Raw genomic sequence first — 24,848 nt, 5'->3', positions numbered from 1 at the left:
CTTTTATAAGAGTTGCAATAGAAAGTGACTAAGTGAGGCCAATTACTTAACTTTTCTGTGCCTAAGGTTCCTAGTCTGTAAAATAAGATCAATATGGTCATCCGATTCTCAAAGTTGGTGGTTTTCTCACAAATGCATAAAGCCAAAGCTGTTCAAAGAAGGTATGTTAGACTTTTCATTGTTATAACAATATACCTGACATGAACAACTCAGAATGAAGAAATATTTATTCTGACTCATGATTTCTAAGGTTTCAGTCTTTAGGTCACTGGACCAGTTATTTCTAGATAATAGTGACATGAAACATCATGGCAAATTTGTTCAACTCATGGTACTCAAGAAGCAGAAAGAGACAGACCAAAAGGGACCAAAGTGAGATAGAGTTTCTCCTGACCTACTGCCTCCAAAAATTCCACCTCTAAAGTTTCCAGTGCCTCCCAAAATAGTGCTACCAACTGCTGACCAAGTTTTCAGCATAGGAGCCTATATTTAAGGGTCGTTTCAGATCCAAATTGTAACTGGAGGCCAGCACTATTTAAACCTCTCATTGTTGTGTCCCAGAATCCAAGTCCCCAGCTACAATAGGCCTCTGTGTTCCCTTCAGCAGCTAGAATGGGGTCAAGTGGTGGCCCTACATGGTCATGTAGCCAGCTGATCTCCATGAGGCAGTGTACCAGTCAAAGAACAACAAGCAGTGTAGTTCTACTGGGATCTTCCCCCCAAGGAACTTCAGAAAATTCTCAAGGGACAGAAGTTCTATTGCACACAGGTGATATCTAAGTTCTCCTTGCTTACGGCACCTTACCTTTATCCATGGGTCAGTGTGTAATAGAAAAACATGAACCACCATTTTTTTCAACTGACAAAATGGCCCCAAGTACTTGGGTATAGGATAGCCTAGCTCCATGAAGCTGCTGAGTGGCTCTTGAAACATTTCTAAATATTGCTGCCAGGGTGGGTGGACAAGGGACTGGGCTCTGAAAGACTGTGATTGGCCTTCATCAGTTCCATTTATCTCTAGTGAGAAGAAAAAAAGCAAAAGGAAGATGAGTGGCTGGAGGAGGGAACTGAAGAGCTGCCGTTGCTGTCCATTATCATGGCCATAAGAAAATGAGTTTCATTTTGAAGACATTTTCCTTCCTGTACGTATTTTACAGGTATGAGTTGTGACTTCTATATCAGACATTTCTTTTTCAGTAGATTTTTGCTTGCTTTTAGGAGATAAAAACAACCCCGGCTGAACATGAATATACACACTCTACTTGGGTCTAGAGTGAGCCCGATGTGAGCCAACAGGCAAAGGAAAGAGGGTGAAAGCTGGGTCCCCTGAGGCTGATTGCCTCCCTGCCTGGAATTTGTATTGCCCAACTTTCCATGCCTTTTTTTTCCTGAGGCAACAGCACTCATAATTAAGGCAGATTCTCATGTACAGTACTGTGGGGCTGTTAGTGTGTCTGCCAGTCTTTGCTTTTCCTGAGAATCATTTCCCTCTTCCTGGAATTAGATCCAATGTTTAGGGTAATAGGGCAGCAGACTCAGAGACTCAGCAGACTCAGGGTTCTGTCCTTGGTGTCCTTGGCATTCCATTTGGCCAACCAGTCTCCTGGACCATTGTAGCAGGGGACCCAACTGCCTCTGACCCCTTCTTCCTTCCTGTCTCCAAACTGTCACCAACATAAGCTTATAAAATGTTTCAAATTTTATCATTCCTTCTGTTTTTAAAATGTCTTTGAATATTACACCACTGTGATTATTATTGAACAAATAAATTGGTCCTATTTGTATAAAATTTCCCATTTTCCTGTTTCTTGTCTTCAAGTCATCTTATCTGTCTTATTTCAATGTGTTCTTGCTTGTTGTTTCTCCCCTACCTTAATTTGGGTGAAATTTTAATATGAAAAAAGGTCTTAACTGTCTCCCAAATAATGGCCAACACTTGATGTTGAAAGAACTCAAATGTTGGAAAGATAGCTTTCTAACATGTGTCCCCAAGCCTGAGTCTGATACCGAGACTCATGGTGGAAGAAGAGACTCGACTCCAAGAAAGTATCTTCTTGCCCCTGCATAAGCATGGTGCATCCCTTTTCCCCCTCCATACACAAACACACAAAATAAATAAAGGTTAAAAAATTGAAAGTACTCAATAAATCAAATTCTCATGTCCATAATTATTTCATTTTTCACAAATGGCCTTTATTTTTATGATTACAAATGTAATTCATGCTTACTGTAGTGAATCTGGAAATTACAGAGAACAGTAAAAAGAAGAAAATTAAAAAAGAAAACACCTATAACCCACCACCTGAAGGCAAACACTGTTCATGTTATGTTCTAAGTACCTACACCTGTTTAGACACCACGCCCCTTAAGAAGAGCGCTGGCCATGAAGCACAACAGCCAAGGGGAGCAAGGGCAATTAACAAGTGAGGGGATCACCCAGAGGTCACAGCTAGAGATTCCACACTGAAGGACAAGGGCCGTAAGCAAGAGATCAGAAGCTAACAGCACAAGAACAAGCTAGGTACTATAACACTGTGGTGAGATGGCACTTGTCAAGGGTTTAGCCCAGTACCTGTCACGTGGCACATTACCAACAATTGTTAGCCATTACTATCACTACTATTAATATTATGGGTCAAAACAAATGGTTCAGGATCGAGACTATAAACAGGGCAAGGGCCCTTGAGACCCATCTAGATACAATGAGTTGGGGCATAGAAGGGTGAGTCTACTGGTTTGAAAGGGTGGTATAGGAGTGGGTATCTCTCTCTTTATAGGCTCCCCTGCCAGATGGAATGGGACAAGGGTTTCCTCAAGTTTGCCTGATGACACATGGCAAGACACTCTAAGGTGTTTTGAGGTAGGACATGATTTCTCCTGCCTAGACTTCTCCCTGGACCAAGAATTAGAACTGGCCTTGATGATGCTGATGCTGATGGGAGTTCAGAACCTCATACACCATACACTCTTATAGTCCACACTGATTGTCAGGGCAGGTCACAGGCATGTAGGTGAAAGAGAAGGTCAAGGCAATCCAAAAGGAGATAAAGTGGGATGCGCCTGGAGGGGAAGGCTGGAAGGTGAAGGCAACAAGGTTTATGATATAGTTCAATGGAATGGGTCCAGGGACCAGTCCTCAAGTTAGCAGCCAAGTCAGAAATCATGTAAGATTTGAGTACTACTTGTTGGTGGAGGCCTTCTGTGCGCTCTGTCGAAGGTGGTCATGAAGACTCTCTTGGGGGTCTCCATGTTCTTTCAAGTAGTAACAGCGTTTGGGAACATGTTGGTGCTGTGAGAAAGGGATAAAAAAAAGCATAAATAAGTACCACACTTCCTATGACCAAAGGCATTCTATCTGATTAAGTTCAGTAAGCCAGCAAGTCAAAGAACTGGCTAATTTATCAGATGTATAAAAGGTGTAGCCAAGTGCTAAGCTATTGAAATCCTCTGGTGACTAGAGTCCACAACACATGTGGCTATAAGTAGAACTCAGTCCATAAAAGAAGTCTCTCCCTTAGAACTTGACTTGCAATAAACAGAGAGTTGGTATTGAGCTTAATGAGTTTCCTTACAATTTGAATCCTTCAGTAACCTGAGTCAGACGTTGTTTCTGAAGACGGCTAATATAACCAAAATAACTTTATATCCACACTCACTGATAAAATTCTACATTGGGCTCTTACAGTCTAGATACTCAATGCCTCCCTCTTGGCTCCCCCTTAATTCAACATGAAAGACTATGGGTGTTAATCCGTCATCACTACTTCCTCATTTTTTCAATCAGAAACCATGAGCATATGTCCCCCTGATTACCTCCTCAGTCTGCTGCTGAGAGCCCAGTTCGTTCTCCATGGCCTCTTCATTGTTCCGCTTACAAGCTGTTGGCACAACTTGGCTTGAGTTGCCTGAGGAATCCTTCTCTTCAGCCAGCTGGCACTCAGTGTACAGAGACCTATCTATCAGCTCTTTTAGGCTGCCGGCCACCTTCAGGAAGATACGACCCATTTTGGTGGTAACAGCTTCCGAGAGTCCTTCCAGAAACCTTGTCCGTAGAATGGCATCAGACCAAGACAAATGTCGGGCCAGCAGTAGGAAGTCAGTGGCATACTGCCTGACTGACTTCTGGCCCTGCTTGGGATGGCAAAGAACAGCACTTAGGATGTCTATCTCAGACAGGGAGTCATATAAGCCCTGTGATCTTCTCAAGAAAGATTTATCTTCACTGGAGAGGGGGTTTCCTACCTCCATCTGCAAGATTGACCACCTCTCTGCTGCCCCCAGATGAAGAGACACCAGAAATGCCATTTTCTCAGAATCATTCAGAAAGCCCTTCATTTGCTTCTCCTCATCAATCTCCTCTGCATCTTCCTCCACAGAGGATGAGCCCCGGGCTGCTTCTTGTTCTTCTAAGAGGTAACAGAGTGCTGGGGTCAGCATACCAAAGGACGGCACTTCTTTTGGTGGTGGCTTCTTCATTTCAGGATTGGTGCCAGTCATGTGTGGTGTGCTCTTTGATCCAGGGGCTGTAACTCTGAAGTGAGAGGTTGATGCCTCTCCCGGGTCTGTGGCTTTGATATTCAGAGTGGGTGTCATTCCAAAGGCTGTTTGCGGTGTGGCCGTTGTTCCAGGTGCTGGGGTCCGCATTAGTGGTGTAGACATCTCTCCAGAGGTCAGAGCTGTCATTTGTGGCATTGTTATCCCTCCTGAGGCTGTGGCCCTCAGTGGTGGCATGGACATCATTCCTGAAGCTGAGGCTCTCATAAGAGATGTAGATACTGCTCCAGAGGCTGGGGTTCTCAGTGGGGGGTTAGCCATTCCCCCAGAAGCTATATTTGTTGGCTGTGGCAGGGATGTAGCTCTAGAGCTCACAGCTTTGGTTTGTAGAGTTGACATTGTCCCAGAAGGCATGGTTTTCATTTGTGGCATAGACATCTCTCCAGAAGTCATGGGTGACATCAAAGGCATGGGCATGGGTCCAGAGGCTGAAGCCCTCATTAGTGGCTTGGACATCTCTCCAGATGTCATAGCTGCCAATTGTGTAGTGGACATAATTCCAGGACCTGGAGCTCTCTCTAACTCTGTGGCCACAGCTCCAACAGAGGGTCTCCTAAGTGTTGTAGATATGGTCGAAGAGGCTGGTGCTCTGACTGGTAGTGGAGATATCCCTGCAGTGGCTGGAGCTCGAACTGGGAGTGGGCACATGTCTCCACAAGCTGTGGCCATCATTTGAGGTATGGACTTTGCTCTAGAAGCTGGGGTTCTCATCAGGGGCACAGACATCACTCCAGAATCTGTGGGTCTCGGGAGTGGTGTGGACTCTGATACAGGGACTGAAACCTTCATAGGTGTCATGGACATCATGCTTGAGGCTGTAGCTGTCATGTGTGGAGCATAAAGCGGGACTCTTGGAGATGGAGCTAACTCTCCAGAAGCTGGAGGTCTCATTAGTAGCAGAGGGCTCTCTCCACAGGATGAGGCTTTTGAGAGCAGTGTAGACATCTCTGATGAGTCTGAGGCTCTCATGAGGGGTGTAGACATTGTTCCAGAGTCCTGGGATCTCATCTGCATCCCTCCCAAAGCAATGGGTCGCATGAGTGGTGTGGACACCTCTCCAGAGTCTTGAATGTTTATCGGCTGACTAGGCATCTTCTCAGAGGCTGTGGCTCTCGTTAGTGATATGGATGTTGCTCCAAGACCTGGGACTCTTGTTAGAGACATGGACATGCCTCCAGAGGTGGTGGTTGTTATCTGTGATATAGACATTGCTCCGGAAACTGTGGCTCTTGTTAGTGGTGTGGACATGCCTCCTGAGGCTGGATCTGTCATCTGTGGCATGGACAGAGCTCCAGAAGCTGTGTCTTTCATTAGTGATGTGGGCATTGCTCCAGAAGCTGCAGTTGTCATTTGCTGCATGAACATTCCAGAAGCTTTGGATGTCATTAGTGGCTTGGACAATGCTCCAGAGCCTGGAGCTCTCATCTGTGACGTGGATATCACTCCTGAGGCTGTGTCTCTCATTAACAGCGTGGATGTTGATCCAGAGGTTTTGGCTGTCATTAGTGGGGTAGACATTGCTCCAGAGGCTGTGGCTCTCATTTGTGGTATAGATGTCAGTCCTGAGGCTGTGGTTCTTATTTGCGATGTGGACATTGGTCCAGTGACAGGAGCTCGAATTTTCTGTGTGGACATTGACCCACAGGTTGGAACTGTTGATTGTGACACAGACATTATTTCAGAGGCTGTAGCTATAACTGGCTGGGTAGACATCACACCAGAAGCTGAACCTCTTATTCGCTGTGCAGAAACTGCTCCATTTGTTGTGGTCTTCATAAAGCCTGTGGGCATTGCTCCAGGTGTTTTGGCCATTGTAAAATGTGTAGACATCATACCAGAGGCTGTGGTTGGCATTTGTTCTGTGAACATTGCTCCAGGGCTTGTGGCAGCCATCAGTGGAGTGGACATTAATCCAGAGCCTGGAACTGTCTTTTGTGATATGGACATATTTCCTGAGGCAGGGACTCTCATTAGCTGGATGGGCATTGCCCCTGTATCAGAAGCTCTCGCGGGAAATGTGGACATCAATTCAGTGGCTGGGACTCCTATTGGTGGAGCAGACATGATCTCAGAGTTGATATTTTGTGTTATATCTGGGGACATCACTCCAGAAGCAGATGCTGACATCAGTTGAGTGGGCATCACTGTGGAGGTGAGGGCAGGCATTAGCAGTGGGGACATTGCCTCGGCATCTGGGGCCGCCTTTGGTAATGTGGCTATTTCACCAGTATCTGGGATTGACAGCAGTGGTGTGGACATTGCTCCAGGGCCAGAAACTGGCATAGGCAGTGAAGACATGACTCCAGAATCTGAGCCTGACATGAGCACAGTGGGAATTCCTTCGGAGTCTTGAGGGTCTGTTGGCTGAGTTGATGTCTCTCCAGAAGCTAGGGCTGACATTATCAGAGAGGATATCACTTCAGAGTCTGTGCCTGACATTAGCAGTGATGATATCTCTCCAGAAGCTAGAGCAGTCATTAGCACTTTGGACATTGCTTCGGTGTCCTCATCTGTAATTTGCAATGGGGACATTGCTTCAGAGCCTGGAGCTGTCATTGGTGGTGTGGATGCCACTCCAGGGTTCATGTCTGGAATCAGGAGTGGGGATATCTCACCAGGATCTGATCCTAGCATTAATGATGCCTCAGAGGATGAAGTACTCATTACAGGCGCGGATATCATTCCAGACGACGGAACTGGCATCGCCAGTGGTGAGATCTCTGCAGAATCTGGTGCTGCCATTAGTGCCGCAGACATTGTCCCAAAGTCAGGAATTGACATCATCCCTGGAGACATTAACCCATAGTCTGAAGTAGACAACAATGGGGACAGTGTCCCAGAATCTGAGGCCGGCATTAGCAGTGGGGACAGTGCCCCAGAGTCTGAGACTGGCATTAGAAGTGGGGACAGTGTTCCCGAATCTGAGGCTGTCATTAGCAGTGGAGACAGTGTCCCGGAGTCTGAGGCTGACATCAGCTGTGGGGACAGTGTCCCAGAGTGTGATGCTCCCATGACAGGTGTGGTGGACAGACTGTCAAAGGCTGGGGATGTCATCAGCTGTGTAGATGTCCCTCCAGGATCGGAGGCTGAAGTTGAGACGATAGGCAACTGCAATTGAGAATGCAGGAGCTGAACCTCTGCTCTGGTCTCTGCCATTGGTCTAGAGAAAGCTGCTCCCCTGTTTTGGGGGTCACCACTTTCCTCCCTCATCATATTGTTGAATCGTAATGAATGTAATGGTATTGACATATCTGCCATGGCTACAGGACAGGGTGGACAGAGACTCTAATATGTTGACATCGGAGCCCTGGTGAAGTCCACAAATCAGGGAAATCTGTAAATGAGAAAGAAGTTTAAAGGTCAAAAGCCAGTTTCAGGAATATATTCCAATAATTCATAGAGACCCACTTTTATGAGTTGTCGTGTTGAAAGTTATTCTATCAGTTTGAAGAAACCATATAGCAAATGTCCCGAAAGCTGGAGCAACTTTCCCTTCAAACTGTCCCTTTTGAACCAACCCACCCAGTTACACAGCACAGCCTCCATGTTTATAAATGTCAATAGCAGGCTCCCAGAGCCATGGAAGCCCTGTCTCAAATGAGTCAGCAGCACCACCTTCTGGCCAACTGCAAGAAGTTCAGGTTCTTTGGTTATGCTTTTCCACTACAGAAGTCAAAAGTCAACCCAGGTACTGGTAAGCAAGGAACAGAGAGCCATTTACTCCAGGATAATGATTAGTTCCTAATGCTCATTGAATCTCACCAATGGTTTAACCCAGATTTTACTACTCTGATATCCTTGAATGTCTTTCTCAGGAAAAGTAGCACATTAATCTGATCAATGACTAAGAATGGCATTCTACAAAGTAAAACTTTGCTTAATTTTATCATCATAATCACTATTAATAACAGCCACCAGTACAGTATTGGTTACTTAGTAGGTGCATGAATGGCACTGAACTTTAACTGTACAAAACTTTAAACTGCCTGGGATATGCAAGACTTTGCGAGCCTTGGGTCTTAAATAGTATTATTGTTCTCATTGTACCAGCTTTCTAAGATTAGCAAAAGTTGTAGCTACAATAGGGCCACGGTGGTGGTAACATTGTATCTTTTTGCCTCTTCACCCTTTTTTTGAGGTTGCATGGTCTTTGGTATCACTGAGAATGCATGTAGTTGATTGTCTGACATCCTAGACTAGAAATCAATGCAGTGTAGTCCTATACTCGATGTGCAGAAAATTCAGGTTTCCCTGTTGGCCTGAGAGGGGACTGGTCGCTCCCATAGCCTCACCTCTCTGACCTGCTTCCAGAAGCAGCCACAGAAGGGGTGCTTTGACACGCAAGTTGTAGATCCATGCAGACAATCACATAAGATTAGCATATCCCCATAGACTGATCATGCCCTGAAAAGAAGACTGGATAGTTTGGGGCAATGTCAAAGAAATCATCACTCTCATGGCTTTGTGCCTCCGTCACAATTGGAACACAGACAGAAGAAATACCAACAGCAAGCAGTACTTGAGCATGCACTAGCTGGTAGTTCTGTGAGGCACTTTCCCTGCTTCACATCATTTGATCAACACAGTAAGCCTCTGAGATTTGGGGCAGGCCTCCTCACAGCTGGGAGAATGAAGACACACAGAAACTGGATCATTTGCGTGTGGTTTGAGAGAGTCTCAGACCCATCCAGTTCTATAGCCCCCCCTACTCCTCACTAAGAGGCTGCAATGATTCACTTCTTCCCATTCTCAACTTCATTGACTAGATAACCTCAAGGTAAGGTATCAAAGAAATAGTAGAGTCCTGCTGACACTATTTACCTTAGTCTTAATTCATGCCATGGGAAAGATGAGCCAAAAGATCCTCCAACTCCACCTTCCATCACCAAATAATCCCCGCACATACCACAATTTTCCACTTAGGCACAACTCAGAAAGATCTTACCTTACCAGTGACAGAGAAGAGTGATAGTGTCCTTTGCACTGCAGCTCTTTTGGTCTGACCAATTGACTTATACCCCGTGCCAGTTCATTACAGCAAGGCCCAATACCCGCAGCTGTTCTCGGCAATCTCCCTTAGCTATCCCCTGCCACACCCCCCTCTTGCCCGCCAGCCAGCCTGCGGGCCCGCCCACCCGCCCCACTGCTCTTGACTTGCTAGTGCATGCTCTGGCTCTCTGGTCCCAGATTCCTGCCTCTATATAGGCTCTGACATTTGCCTCTGGCCGCCTTTCGCTTGTCAACCCTCCAGAAGCTCTGCTTTAGCTCTCGGCCTCTGCAACCCTACCCGTTTGCCCCTTGCCTCCAGGAATCCCAACAGCCTCTACCTCACATCACTATGGCCATCTCTGGCTACCCCCAAAGAGAAGAGAGTGACACAATTCAAGAAATGAACCAGTAAGTGTCCTTGCTCAGGAAATGAAACGTGCATGCTCTCTGCAACTGGGCAGGCACAGCTACTCTGGGTCCTAGACAATGCAACTGGCCAGCCCAAGAAGTACTGGCTCAGTGTTAGAGGTAAGGACTAGGGCCGAGGATCCAGAGAAGTAGCATCAGTGAAACTCAAGGAGGTTCAAGGGTAGGAAAAGGAGGGTGGGAAGAGACTGGGTGGTGGGGGCTGGGAAGTGAAGACTTTAACAGTGACCCACGGTCATGGGAATTTTTAAAAGCCAATATGCCCTGAGGACAGAGACAAAGAGAAATCCGGTAGCCACTGTCCATTGTGCAAATCTAGGACTCAACAGGAAGCTCCATATGTTTCAAACAGCTGGCAAGAATGTCAGACTTGAGTATACCCAGTGAGGACCCATCTCATATAAACAAGTGTGAAGTCTGCTTTCTAGAAGGAGGGCACAAGGTCAGAGAAGAGGTACAGAAAAGTAACCAGAGTGCCCCCTCTCTCTTTTATTTTTTCAGTACTGAGGATACAACCCTGGGCCATATACATGCTACCTACCCAAGCACTCACTATTGGGACATACCCCCAGGCCCACTCCAGACTTTTAGATTAGTGCTACTTTACCATCCATTTAGTCTGGGGACAGAATTGACCATTACATTCGAGACAGTCAAAGCCTTCAGGTGAAGTTCAGGGAACTCGGGTTTATGAGTCAGAGTCATTTAAAATTATCAACCACCAGCAACTCATAATAAGCAGCAGACCATAATGAGCCTTTGGGCTACGTACTAGATGCATATTACATTATCTAGGCTTCCCAGCAACATGCGGAAGGTAGGTACTGCTGCCTGTTCTCATTTTACAAATGGAGAAACAGGCTTGAAAATATTTCTACGACCAACGTCGCAGAACTAGTCCTAAGGGGAAAAGCTGAGTTTGAACCCTTGATCAATTTGCTTCTGAAATCATTTTCTTTTTACAACCCATAATGAGAAACACTCAAAATGATTAGAAACACTCACTGCCGGCTGCCCACCCACCAAAGAAGGGAAGTTTCTAACCACAAGTGGTTAAATTGTAGTAGTAGCGGTGGCGGTGGTGGTGGCAGTCACAGTAATACCTGGCCTTGAATACCCTTCTCATATGTCGACAATTGTGCTAAGGGCTTCAGGAGTGTTATCACATTTGCTCTGTACAACTACCCTCTGAGCTAGACCCTTGTAGTTCCCAGTTTGCTGACAGGAAAGTTGAGCTTCAACAGGTGTTATAGTTTTAAATGCGAAGTGGTCCCTGACACATCCGTGCATTTGAACACCTGGTCACTGGCTGGTGGAACTGTTTTTGGAAGATTCTGGAATATCTAGGACACTGGTGGTGGGCTTTGGGGGTGAGCTCTGCCCTTTTTCCAGCTTTGCTCTCGGCTTCCTGACGCATTCAGAGGTGAAATGCTGCCACCTCTGCAAGGTGTGGGCCCAGCCACCATGCCTTCCACATGCTGACATTCGGACCCCTAAAACTGTCAGTCCTCTTAAGTTGCTTCTATCAGGAATTTTGTCGGTGGCAAGAAAAGTAACTAACACAGTAGGTAGCATGACAAAAAAAAAAAAAAAAAAAAAAAAAAAAAAAAAAAAAAAAAACACCAGCTCTGCCTGACTCAAGTTCACTACTCAAAATGAAACTTTCCAATCAGTCTCCCCTGGATGAAAAAACAGTCATAGAAAATCCATTATAAGGTCGGAAAGAAGGCTCAGTAGGTTAAGAAAAAGTACTTATGATACAAGGCTGATGGCCTGAGTCTAATGCCCAGAACCTGAGGTAGAGGGAGAGAATCAACTTCAAAAGTTATCTTCAGACCTCTATATGTGCTCCGTGGAAACATACATGCCTGCACTCACAACACACACACACACACACACACACACACACACACCAATAATAATAATAATAATAATAATAATAATAATAATAATAAAATTTAAAGGAAAACCCATTATTTTAATAATGGCTTCATAACAACCACTGTTATTATTATAGCTAATGATTAAAGCTGCGTCCGGTCGGTACTAAATGCTTTACTTACTTATGTGACCTCATCTAATAAAGCATCCCTGTGAAGTAGGTGCAATTATCACCTTCATCATCCAGATGAGAACCCAAAAGCACAGAGATGTTAACTAACTTTCTCAATATCACCCAGCTACAGAGCTCAGTTATCTGTGAGAACAAAAAGTTGGAAATACCCTGAATACCTGATGTTAGAAGACAATTGCTTAGTGATTAAATGAGTCCTGGTACAATTTAGCAGCCCCTAATGTAGCTATTAAGAATTAAAATCTAATGTGTGCTTAATAACAAGATCCTTTTAAATAAAATAAATGTGTGTGTTTCTACTCTGTGTGGGATTGTACACATGTGTAATCCCAGAACTCAGAAGTCTGAGTCAGGAGGATTGAAAATTGGAGGCCACCTGTAAAAGTGAGGCTTGTCTCAAAAGAAGAAAAACACAATTGTTTTAAATGTGCATATTTTAATAAAACTTGGTGAAATTATAGTATAATTACATTTCCCCAGAAATTTGAAGTCTAGAACAGCATATCCAAATATTAACAGTAACTATACTTGAATGGCAGAATTACATAATATTTTTATTTTCATTTTCTTTATCTGCATTTTCTCATTTGCCCAAAGTTGTCCCATTATATTTATTTGCAAAGGAAATTTAAAAGTTAGTTTCCCTTTTTAAACATGTTTGATCCCCTATGGTTCTACATCTAGCCCTTTCCAGTCCTCTGCATACACTCTCTAGGGATGCCCCAAATTCCCCCACAAGCAACCTTTCTCCCCCAAAATCATAAGTTGCATTACTTGGGCCTTTCGTTCTGAAGTGACCTCTAAAATCCTGTCTTGAGTGACTTGTTATTATTCAGTTTTTCTTGATTTGTATTTAAGATGATTCCTCCTAACTTTTATTCATGTTTAATATGCAAGTAATCTAGGAATTTATTCCTAGGATTAAAAACTTGAAATCTCAGTCCAGATAAAGTCCTGAGACTACTCCACCCTGCTTCCCCACAAGTCCCACTGCTCGGTCTGCTCATAGTTGGGTGTGTCTCCTTCCAAACTTTTTCTACTTGCAATGGCATTCAGAGTTTATATCATGCAATTGCTTGCAAAAACCCAATGTGTGCAAAAAGTTACAGCTAGAAAACCATGCTGGCCACTCCAGGGTTTCATGTTCTGATCCACGGTAACAATTTTCATCAGCTTGCTTCTAAGAAGACTACTGAGAGAGGGCTCTTGCATGCTCAGCCCATTTGGGCATAGAGTTCTGTTTTATTAAAGTAAAGTTCTGTTTTATTAAAGTAAAGAGTCTCTAGGAACACAGAAAAGGAAGGCCTCCTAAGGCAGGAAACATCCACAGATTGCTGCTTAGCATCTCTCAGATCCCTCACATAGCCACCCAGTCTGTGCTGATCAATACAGCTAGGAGATGTCAAGCTCCTGCTGCCTTGTAAGAGGTAATTGAGTTTGGAGGATTGCAAAGCTAACTGCTTGGGGAAAATAAGAATAAACACGAGACTGTTCAATATGTCAACAAATAGCTTTCTAGATGTTGAAAAATAAGTCTGCCTCTAGATTCCCAACAATATCTCCCCCAGCCCTAGGGAACACACACCCAGTTACCTGAAAACAGAGAAGCTTAAAGATCAATCTCTAGTTCAGTGTCCCCTACCTTCCCCCATCATTCAGGAGAGAAACACACACACACACACACACACACACACACACACACACACACACACACACACACACTATTTTGCACTCCATCAGCTTTGAAATGCCCACCCAGTTCTTTGTAAATGAAGTGGGGAATGGCTAGCATTTACTAAGTTCTTGCTATACCAGAAACTGTGCTAAGAATTTTACATACACCATATTATTTTATTGCACAAAATACCAATAAAGTGGAGGAGTTGCCCCCATTTTATAAATCAGCTAAAGAACTGAAGTAGAGAGAAATTAAAATGCAGTAACTTACCTTGGCTCTTACAGCTGAGAGGGAGTGAAGCTGAGCTTGTCACTCGGGTCCGTCTGACTCAGCCAGTGCTCTTAGCTCACAGGAGAGTCACACACTGTCTTCGAGTCTCTGAAGGGCTGTCATATGGAAGAGAGGGTAGGTGTGTTCTGGGTAGCTCCAAAGAAAAGGATTTGACTGTTAGTTGGGAATCACGCTTTCATTGGATGTGCTGCAAATTCCCCCAAACAACATGTATATGCATGTCCAACTCTATAGGGAAAAGAACGTTAGAAGAGCAAACGGAGCTGCCTTATATTAGGTGCCGTCCTGAAGGATCTGTGGAATCAGATGGAACCGGGGGGGATACAAGAGGACTGCAAATGGGCAGTGTCCCAATTTTCTTAAATAAGGAAACTACATAACAGTGTACTGTAAACTCCAGAGCTGGAAGCTTCGTGTCAATCCTTGGAGAGATTCTGCTGCAGATTATGAAGCAGGTAATTTATAAGCACTTACGATGTAAGTGGCATCAGGAGGTACCTAGAGGTACTCCCAGGACTGTACAAATGAGACCAGGCTCCCAGACTATTTATGGCAATTGCAAAGCCCCAAAAGTGGGAGACTGACATTGGGTTACTAGATTTTTCTTTTTCCAAGGAAAGGCATTAAGAAACAAAACAATCCCAAATTATCATTTCCTAAAGAGAAAGGACTTTCTTTAAGACACCACAAGAAAAGGAAATAATCTCAGAATAAAAGACAGTCCTTAACACAATACATTTGTCTCCTTTTTACAAATCATTTATTACATAGTCCTCAGGCTTTCTCCTTGCGGGGGTGGGGGGGGGGGGGTGGGGGCAGGACACACTGCTGCAGTATTCCTGGAGGATGGGAACTTGTCCAAGGACCTGCTTTAGGGAGTCACTCCGAGTTAAAACATCAACGTATATAAGATCCGATACCTGTAAGACAGGAAGTCTTTCTGGCCAGGAGAGAGGAGAAGAGTTTGACCTTAGCCTAAGTAAGGACATAAGCATAGATAAAGTGTACACAGGAACAAGCCACAAAAAGAAAAGTTGCCAAGTGGGAAGGAAAGCCCTGCTGAGGCGGGACTTGGCCAAGACATTTGACCTGTGCTACCCCTTGGACCATACAGCTCCCTTGTAAGAATAAGTGCCTGATGCCATTAAGCATTTCTACCACAAATTAGTTTCTGACCTGATGATCTCCAAGCAACCTTCAGACTATTACTTGTCTTCTCAGGGCCGACTTTCTAAAAGCAGAAGAAAAAACAGGCGAAATACCAGTTTCCAGAGCTGGGGGCTAGTTCTAGAAGGGATTCTCTTGCTGGGGTCCTCTCCGGTTCCACATTTTTACATATGCTGTAAATAAAGGCACTGATGGGATTCTTACATAACTTTTCTAGAGCTGAGAAGCATAGCAGAAAGGTTTACATTTGAAGTCCCGTGGTTTACAATATGTCTGTCTGCATTTGGTCATTTTCTCTCATGGTCTTTGCTGCCAGTTCACTAGGCTCCAGCAGTTTGTGCTTCTCACGTAAAATCCTTACAGACCATATGCTCATTGCGAGCACTGCACCCTGAATAACAGATACCTTACTCTACACAGCAACTGAGCAACCATTCCATTCCTGTCCTCAGCTTTCTAGCGACCAGTAGCATGGTACAGTCCCTTGATGAGCAAAGGGGGGAGACTGGTATCCTCCTATTTGAAGAATCCACCTCCTTTCTAAATGCTTTTAAATTGCATTTTGACGATGTCTATTGACGCTGACCTTGTTTCTGAAGGTAACCACAACACAGAATACACTGCTTGCTATATCCTCTAAAACTGCATTTCTCAAAATAAAGGTATGGTGGGGAGCCTTGCATCAGTTTCCCCACAGGAGGACTAGAAAAAAATGCACATTCAGTTGGCAGGGGGCTCCGTTTTAAAGAATCAGACACAGGAAATAAGAGGTGAGGCCAAGAAATATGCAGTTTAACAGATGATCCCCAAATCCCTTGAGCTTAAGAACCATCTCTCTGATTGGGGGTGGAAGTGCGTATTGTTTTGTTTTGTTTTGTTTTTTAACACTAAGTCTTGTTATGTAGCCCAGGCTGGCCTCAAACTCATGATGATCCTCCTGCCTCCGTATCCTGCATGATGGGATTACAAGTGTGAGCCACCATGCCCAGATAGGACATGTTCTCTGATCATACAAGCCTGAGCTGGAACCCCAGTACTTCTAGCCACTTCTTAATTATTCAGACTCATCCCAGACCTATCTCATACCTCTTTAAGAGCTTTAAAGAAAACAACATGTATAGAGTGTCTGGCACATGAACTGAAGCTCAGTGACCTCCTTCCTTCTTTTTCTTCAGAGACTCTGCCGCCTGCCTTCTCTCTCGGCTCAGCTTCTGCCTCTGTTGCCAAACTGCTCACTCTTTCGAGGTCTGGTATTCAAACTCCCCGAGAGAGAGAGTCTCATTGGTCCAATTTTAGTTACCACTGTACTTGGTGGGCAAAGTTGTCATCCCTGGTTCCATCATAGGTGGCTTGCCAGCCTATAGAATGACTGCTCATGGATCAGGTGCCCATTCCCTGCTCAATCAGCTCTTGGCTGGGGGGAGGGGGAGAACAGAATCACGTGGTACCAAACATAGCCACCTATTCATAAGAAACTGCTACTTCCCTCAGCTAGGGTCTGTGGATAGAAACTCCTCAGAAGGGGCCTGTGGGTGTGGCAGGAATTCTGAGGCTTAGCCGGTCCAGCACACCTAGGCTGCTCATTTATCCAGCCTGCCAAAGGAATGAAGCATTCAAGTTAACTGAAGTCTCTTTTTAATTCCAACTTTTCATCTCCACCAGGCCAGAAACAGCAGTTAAAAAAAAAAAAACTAGAAAAAAAATTAGACCACAGTTGAGGGGGAAAACTTAACCCTAAAAAGATCTGTTTCTAGACGCATTTTTCAGTTTCCAAAGCACTTTCAAATCTATTTCCTCATTGCAGAGCTTGCGGACTGGCAGCCACAGGCTAGGTCCAGACTGAAGACAGATTTTATTTGACCCATACAAGGTTTTTTTTTTTTTAACATTTTTTAATTAGTTGCCAACACTTAAAAGTCAGAAGATTTCCCATAAAACCCTGGATTTCAGGCTTCTCTGGGAAAAACAGAACGATTTAGATCCTCATTCCGTCATGACAAGGGTCAGCTGGGACTGTGAAGGCTGCTCCTTGTGGATGGGGCATGAGCTCACTGTATCCTCCCAGCCACCTCTACTTTCTCACAGTGACCTACTTGGCCCCTGAAGGCATTTTTTTCAGTTACGTAACTTGAGAGAGTTTATTCTGTCCTTCCAGCACAGGGGTCCTGTGGATGGGACATGGGTTGTCAGCCTTCACAGCAGACATCTTTACCCACCGAGCCACCTCGATTAGGTGGATAAAGTGGTAACAAGCACAGGTTCTTAATCCTGACTGGGTTGGAATCTCTCCACTCTGGGTTGGAATCTCCACTCTGCTCTTTGTGTTTGGGACTCTGGGCAAGTTACTCACCTCGTCAGACTTTTCTCATCTGTAAAATGGGAGTGATAATAATATCATCCAACTCAAAGACATATTGGGCCAACTAAATGATTAAACATGTACTTAGAACACTTGCTGACTAGCTGGAACATGAGAAGCATTAAATACCTATCCAATTCCCCCCCCCCTCTCTCTCTCTTTCTCTCTCTCTCTCTGTGTGTGTGTGTGTCTGTCTCTCTATGTCTCTCTCTGTCTCTGTCTCTCTGTCTCTCTCTGTCTCTGTCTGTCTGTCTCTCTCTCTGTGTCTCTGTCTCTGTCTCTCTCTGTCTCTGTCTCTCTCTCTGTGTCTGTCTCTTTCTCTCTCCTTCTCTCCCTCCCTCCCTCACTCCACCTTCAGTACATAGAAATCCTCAGCCTCAAGTAAGAGTCTGGCTACGTTGCCCAGAACCAGCCTAGAACTTGAGATCCTCCTGCCTTGCCCTCCAGAGTTCCTACAGATAGGCTTGTTCCACCAGGCCGAGCTTTCTACTAATTTCTACTCTGGCCTACAATTTCTTTATGTGCCTCTCTGACATTTCAAAGTTTCTGAAAGCTAACATTTTTGTAGCAAGCTCATTTGGTAGCAAAATTGGACCTGGATTGATACTAAGCTATTTATCCCATTTTGAAATATTGGTATGTTTTCACAAGGTACTCTCTCAGATTCCATTAGTGGGTGTTGCTTAGTATATATTTTATACACCAAATTGCTTTACAAAAGTCCCCAAATTTGGAACGACAAAAAATTGATTATGACTAGTTTGTATACCTACTTAGTAGATTGGAAAACCCAGCTAGCTCCAGAATAGTAAGTAAGCAACCTTCCCCAAACCTTGTGACTTAAAAGCAGAAACAATTTGGAGCACTAGACACAAAGCCCACCATGGCTAGTACTCTAGTATGTCCTGATGTCACAATACACATATTGATGTAGGTAGCAGCTACCAGGCAGGCTCTCCTGAAGAGCTGAAGACTATCACCATTTATTGAGAGTGGCCAAGTCTACCCTGGTAGCATTCTTTCATCTCTTTACATTAATCTTTGCTATATACCATTGGGATAAAATTGGGATATAAATCAGTGTCTTCTTTTTAACAGAAGAGGAAACTGAGGCCCAGAGAAGAGCCATAATTTACTCAATTTCACACACACACACACACACACACACACACACACACACACACACACAAAAAAAAAAAAAAAAAAAAAAAAAAAAAACCAGGCAGAACTGAAACTCAAAATCCAATTCTGTGCTTTTCCTCATTAAACCCATGGCCAGTCCAACAATGACACACACTGACCTTTTAACATACTGACCCTCACACTCTGCAGACAGTCCTAAAGTTTGCAACATACCTGATGAAAGGAGAGTTTCCCAAGATCTCAGCAAATATAAAAATGAGACAGCATGTCTGGGTGGACCTCATCCTTCCCTGTTCCATAAGCAGCAATGTGCAGACACCATCCAGTCAGAAGCCAGGGAGGGGAGATTTCTCAAATCCCAAGAAAAATCACAGAGACCCTACTGTTTGCTCTTCTCTGTTGATTTTTAAGAAGCTGACATTTACTTATGCCAAAGGCCAAAAGAAATGAAAAATCTACTGGAAAGGGAATTTCATCAGTCATGAAGCAAATATGTTCAAGAAACCTTTGCACAGTATCAGTTCCCTTGTTTGAAATGCAGAAAGCAGAGCAGAGCTCTTTCATATTGTTAGCGCATCAGAGACTGGGGCATGAAAGCAGCATGTCCAGGACCTCTTTGTAAACCCCCTGCCTCAGCACAGGGGAACTGTGTGACATCGACTTCAACTTGACAAGTTGGAAACAAGAAGGCAGGCCATAACCCGGGTGACCTTGTGTCACTCCTAAGCTCAAGGTTGGAGTTCCTGCTACCAACAAATCCTTACTTTGATCACACACCCACAGCGACCCAGATCTTTGAATTAAGCAATTCTTTCTCAGGTTTCTGCGAGGCATTGGAAGCCTGAGCTATTTTGGGACACTTTCTCTGCTGTGGATGCCACTTTCGGAATACGCCAGGAATATGCTAAGGACCTGGAGCACTGTATCCTGGACCTGTTTGGGGATTTGTTCTCTCTCTCTCTCTCTCTCTCTCTCTCTCTCTCTCTCTCTCTCTCTCTCTCTCTCTCTCTCTCTCTCTCTCGGCTGATCATCTGGAGGACAGTCACGCCTGCCAACCTAATCCCAGAGGCCTGACTACCTTGCCCAGCCACAGGCTCCAAGAGGCAATGTGCCTGCCAGCACCCTCACGGTAAGGGACATGGCTGCACCAAGCAGCCTGACAGGATGGAAAGCATCCCAAGGGATGGTCTAAGTTTGGATGCAGGCTGAGAAGACAAGATTGAGGGGGGGTAGGGAAGATGAGGGTTTTTTTTCTTTTTCCCAAACATCTTCTTCCTACGATCATCACTTCCCAGTCTGATGCAACTGACTCGGCAGGCATTCGGGAGCCTGTGAGCTCCATTTTCCTCTTCTAAAATCTTCTGCACCTGTAAGTACTGGGGCTCATTGATGTTCATGCTGACTTCTGGGGAGGGGAGAGGAGGAAAGAGTGTGGAGACGGTCATCATTATCTGATTCAGTGTGGGCAAGTCCAAGGCTTTAGAAGAATGTCTGATAGACACCCCCCCCCCCACTTTCCCTGCCACTGAACTGCTTCTTAGCTTGGAAACTGAAAATGCCTCTGTTCTTTCCCTTGCCTCCCCCCCCCCAAGCATAACAGAAACCCCACCTGTCCTTTGGGGTACTTTGTTCATCAGTACGGTTCACACCTGATTTTTTTCCCCTCATGTTGGATTTAATGGCAAGAGTGTACCCTTGGCATTTGAATTTCTTAAATGCATCCACAGCTACTATTGTGGGCACAGCCCCTGCTGGTTTCTCCATCTTTTATGCAGTAATTTGCTGAAACTGTGAAAGATGTTGTAAGCGGGAGGGTATAAATGAGAATCTAGAAACTCCTCCATGGTAAAAAGGAAGAGCGATGTGGTTGATTCTCAACGCAGTTAGAAATGCTGCCACAATGGGGAGGCTTCCTGCTAGGCAGCGAGATGGTCCCTTTCAGTGCCTTCATATTTTAATGGGGAGAGAGGCCAGAATAGCTGCTAGCTCCCCAGGAAAGGAGCATTTCGGATGCTTTTACCACTTTACTGAGAGTCTGGACATTGTTTCCGGCCAGCTTATCAGTCCCTGAAGCACCTACAGTGGCTGCCCCAAATGGGGGAGGAGAGAAAGAGAGAGAGAGAAGAGTGTCAGCCCCTCTATGCCTTCTCTGGGGGACTGCAGGAGTTCTCAGAAAATAGCCCCAAATGGCAAAACCAGGCCCTGCACATCCCCCTTCCCTCAACACCAGACCAAATCCTTCTCAAGGTACAGAATCAGTTGGGAGGTGAGACTGAAATCTGTCTTTGCTGAGAAGCAATTTGAAGAACCTGCCTATGTCTTAGTGTCCATCTGCGCTTCTGTAACAACTCTCTCAGTGACATAAGAATGAGTTATTTCCATATGGATGCAACACTGTCCTTAATCAAAGAAAAAAATCATAAGATGTCTCTTAGATCAGGCTGGCTCCTTCAGTGTCCATGATAGGCAAGGTCAAAAGCTTCTTTCTTAGGCTCTACAATCAGTGTTGGGTACAACGTGGGTTTAGAGAGAACGATGTTGATATCTGGACTGGAGAAATCCAGAAGAGATATGTACAGTGTGTATAGTATAGAGAAAGAATTACTTCACAGTGTACAGAAAGAAGCTAGCCTCAGAAAGAACTTGTTTTGCCCTTGGCTGCTGCCTGTTGGTATAGTCTTTGGGATCTCATGAAGTTTCTCTTTTTGAGTAAATGATACTCAGATCCCAGAAGTTGACTGTCAGGAAGGCTTTGTGTCAGAGCCTTGAGTGGTAGTGGTAGCCTGAATCTTATGTCTACCTTGTGGCATTCCAAGAGCATTAAGAATGTTCCCCCTGGCCTTCAAAATCCTCCCTATCCACTCCCAGGAGCTTGGAAAGTCTTAAGTGCATAATTCCTTTAACCCAGGACTTTGGCATCAGTTGAAATGCCAACCTCCTGGGAGGGGCACCTGTTAACCTCATCTGGGTAAATCCCATTCTGACAGTAGACTTTGATGGAAGGGAGAAGAGCAAAGAGGAGGGGAGCTGAGATCACTGTGGGTCAAAAAGACCCTGCATTCAGAAACCTGGGAGCAGAACCCAGACTACAGCCAAAAGCACCAAGAAGCTCTGCTGGCAGAGAGAGCTCGAGTCTTGTTCAAATCATGACGATTTCTTGAAGCTGAGGCTTAAAGTTTGGTGAATCGCAATCTACTGAATGAAATTGGCCTCCAGAAAGAGTCTCATCTATGGGAATGGATTAATAGGTGGGTGAACTTCTTGCAAGTTTATCTTCAGAGTGAGTTACCTGAGCCACTTGAACACAGGCTGCCAAAATTGTGAAGAGCCTGAGGCTAAGAAGTAAAACAGAACTAGTATTCTGCAATGTTTATCCTCGGGAGGCCAAAGGAGAGGAACCCACAGGAATTCGAGTGTGGGACCTTGTTGTCATCCTTTCTCTACTCGGAGACCAGCACTAAGACATACTGTCCAGGAATTTCATTGTCGATGCAACGGCACATATGGCTTAACGAGCCATAAGGGGCAAAGAGAGGTTCCCTCAGGATAGCCATAGGTCAAGGATTAAGCACCCCTCTATCTCTGTGTAGGCTCCTTTCTAGGCCATTGTGAATGAAGTGGCACCACCTGAGTTCAAATCTTAACTCTTCTGCTTCCTAGCTTGGTGGCCCTGGTCAGGACATATAACCGATTTCCGTCTCATCTGCAAAGTGGACACGGTAATGACAGGATCTGTTGGGTAATGTTGTAAAGGCTAAATAAAACAATGCCTGTGAAGCCTAAACAGTGCCTAGTACAAAGGACGCATTTAACAAAAGTCAGCAATGATGAACATTTCCTGCTTTCTGCTGCATGCGTCATTATCTGAGAATGTCTCACAGCAACAGTCAAGGTGGTCCCCGCTCAGTACAGTTCTAACAGCACTAACGGTTGCTGGCTCATCATTTTCTTCATTTAAAGTGGCACGCTTCCTCTTTTCCTGTCAATAGCCCTAGAGTAGAGCAAGCCTTTCCTCCCCCTGGTTCTGCTTCCACACCATCTCCCAGCTAACTAAACAGATGGAGTCACTGCTAGAGGTTCCTGAAGTCTTTCTCCTGGCTATCCAATGAACTTTGCTGCCCGTTCCCTAACTGGAACATGAAATCAATTCTGGGAGGGTGGGTTCAGTAGAGTGCAGCTCTGTAAGTCTCAAAAAGGGGAAAGGAGCCCCACATAAAACCCAGTCTCTGATTCTTTGCGCTAACTGCACTGTCCTATCAATATGTAACAACACAGCAGCTGCTCTTGCTGGGATTCCCCAATCCCGTGACTGATGGACCACTGTTGTTCATTTCTTCCAACACCATCCACCCTCCCTCAGGAGTCCCCTTTCCGCAAGCCAGGGTGCCGCCAGGGTGCCGAGGCTTCCACAGGCTTTCCTCAGCTTCCTCTCTCTGCCACTCCCTGTGCTTTCCTAGGGATAGAGAGTTCACTCTTACAAGGGGTGTGGTGGTAGAAAGGAGCTCTGCTTTCTGTGCAGGCATGCCCTCAGCATGCCCTCTGCTTTCTAGCCCTCCCGTGCCTCTGCTCCACAAGGAAGAGGATGGACCATCTCTGGGTCTGGTTAGATTGATAGCTCTCATTTTTTACAGTGCTGGAGATTGAGCCCAGGGTTATCAAGCATGTGAGGCAAGCGCTAAGCCACTGAGCTATACCGTAGCTCAGTCAGTATCTCTCGAATCAGAAGACAGACCTACATTATCTTAAAGACTGAATGAGGGTGTTTCTTGAACTAATTCAGTCTGGTAGTTAGCTAAAATGCATACTTTTAAAACTATCCCCATAGAAATACAATCTCTGGGTTTGGGCTTCAGCCCTGGAATCTGCATGTTTAAAAAGCTCTCCTTCAGATAATGAGAACAAAATCTCTGCCAAAAACTTTTTTTAAATTAAAAACATAAATAGCAAAGAAAGAAAGAAAACCCTATAAAATTATATACACACATATACATACTCCCTCAGCCTTCCTGAAGCTGCCTCTCTGAGGGGAAAGCAATTCACTTTCTCCTTACCACCCTTGGCCCTCTTCTTGTTTTTAAAATAAACTTTTCAAAAGAAAAGAGAAATGGGGAGAGAGAGAGAGAGAGAGAGAGAGAGAGAGAGAGAGAGAGAGAGAGAGAGAGCGAGCACTCTTTGGGCGGTACCTTAAGAAACTGCTGTGCTGCATCTTGTGGAATGGGGGTGGGGATGAGGGCGAGGAGAGGACTCTCATGACTCTGGTTCCTATCAGGAGACCCAGCCTTCCACCCTGAGTCTCCAGAAACATGTGCAAATGCCTCCCGAATGTTGGCCTTGTCTTATCCAAGCAGCAGCTCCCAAGCTGCTTCCTCAAAACCTTAAGCAGTTTCAGATTTTGGGAGCGCAGGCCTAAATCATTGATGCTGTCAGTCTAAGGTACAAAATGGATAGAGTATCCTCATCTAGAGTTGCTTGGAGCTAGGTGGGGTTATAGAAGACCTCAGTGGTTGATAATGTACTATAGCCAAACTGGCAGGCTTTGGATTGGCCTAGGTTTCACAGGCTACATGACCCATGATTTGTTCTTCACTTGTGAATCGGAAATGATAACACAGGGACTACCCACCTCATGGTGTTGTTCATGTGAAATTATGGGTTACTTTATGTAATATGTTGAAAACTGTGCCTGGCTTGTATTAAGCACTAAGCAAGCAATATCTATGATTCTTGTTATTATAAATATATATGTAGGTGTATGTTTACTACGCATAAATCAATATATTATTAATATAGTAACATTAATATATCTTTTCTAGTATTGACAGTTGAACCTAGAGCTTCATGCATGCTAGACAAGCACCCTACCACTGAGCTATATTCCCAACAATCTATGTATTTATCTATTTTGGTACAGCTTATCAAATACAAAGTTACTTGAGCTATTTTCAAATAGGCCTGCACTATCCAGTATGGGCAACACACACACACACACACACACACACACACACACACACACACACACACACACACTAGCTAGCTAGACTATCCACAAGGAATAAACGAGTTGATGTGTGTGAAAATAATCAGAACTATTATAAGTATGGTCCTAGAAACTTTAAAAGAGAATTCTGTAAATGCTCCAAGGGTCCTATCAGAAAAAATATCATCTT

General features: G+C 44.7%; 1 protein-coding gene across 1 annotated transcript; it reads right to left on the bottom strand.

Annotated features, from left to right (window-relative positions):
• Positions 1 to 2,182: 2,182 nt before the first annotated feature.
• On the bottom strand, positions 2,183 to 17,654 carry Rtl9 (retrotransposon Gag like 9). The gene is made up of 3 exons (XM_052737336.1): positions 13,992 to 17,654; positions 3,814 to 7,888; positions 2,183 to 3,289 (listed from the first exon to the last, which is right to left on the bottom strand). Exons 2-3 carry the CDS (start codon positions 7,810 to 7,812, stop codon positions 3,179 to 3,181), a joined length of 4,110 nt encoding a protein of 1,369 aa, XP_052593296.1. The 5' UTR covers positions 7,813 to 7,888; positions 13,992 to 17,654; the 3' UTR covers positions 2,183 to 3,178.
• Between the last annotated feature and the right edge of the window lie 7,194 nt (positions 17,655 to 24,848).

This window comes from Peromyscus californicus, unplaced genomic scaffold, assembly GCF_007827085.1.
Source record: "Peromyscus californicus insignis strain IS unplaced genomic scaffold, ASM782708v3 Scaffold_10__1_contigs__length_136768540, whole genome shotgun sequence".
Lineage (NCBI taxonomy): Eukaryota > Metazoa > Chordata > Mammalia > Rodentia > Cricetidae > Peromyscus > Peromyscus californicus.
Note: the sequence above shows the minus strand (reverse complement) of the source record. Positions and strands in the feature narration are given on the sequence as shown.

Coding starts and splice junctions, on each gene's coding strand:
- Rtl9 (XM_052737336.1), bottom strand. CDS start 7,812: ATGGCAGATATGTCAATACCATTACATTCATTACGATTCAACAATATG. Junction 3,290..3,813: donor CTCAGCAGCAGACTGAGGAG/GTAATCAGGGGG, acceptor CCTTTCTCACAG/CACCAACATGTTCCCAAACG.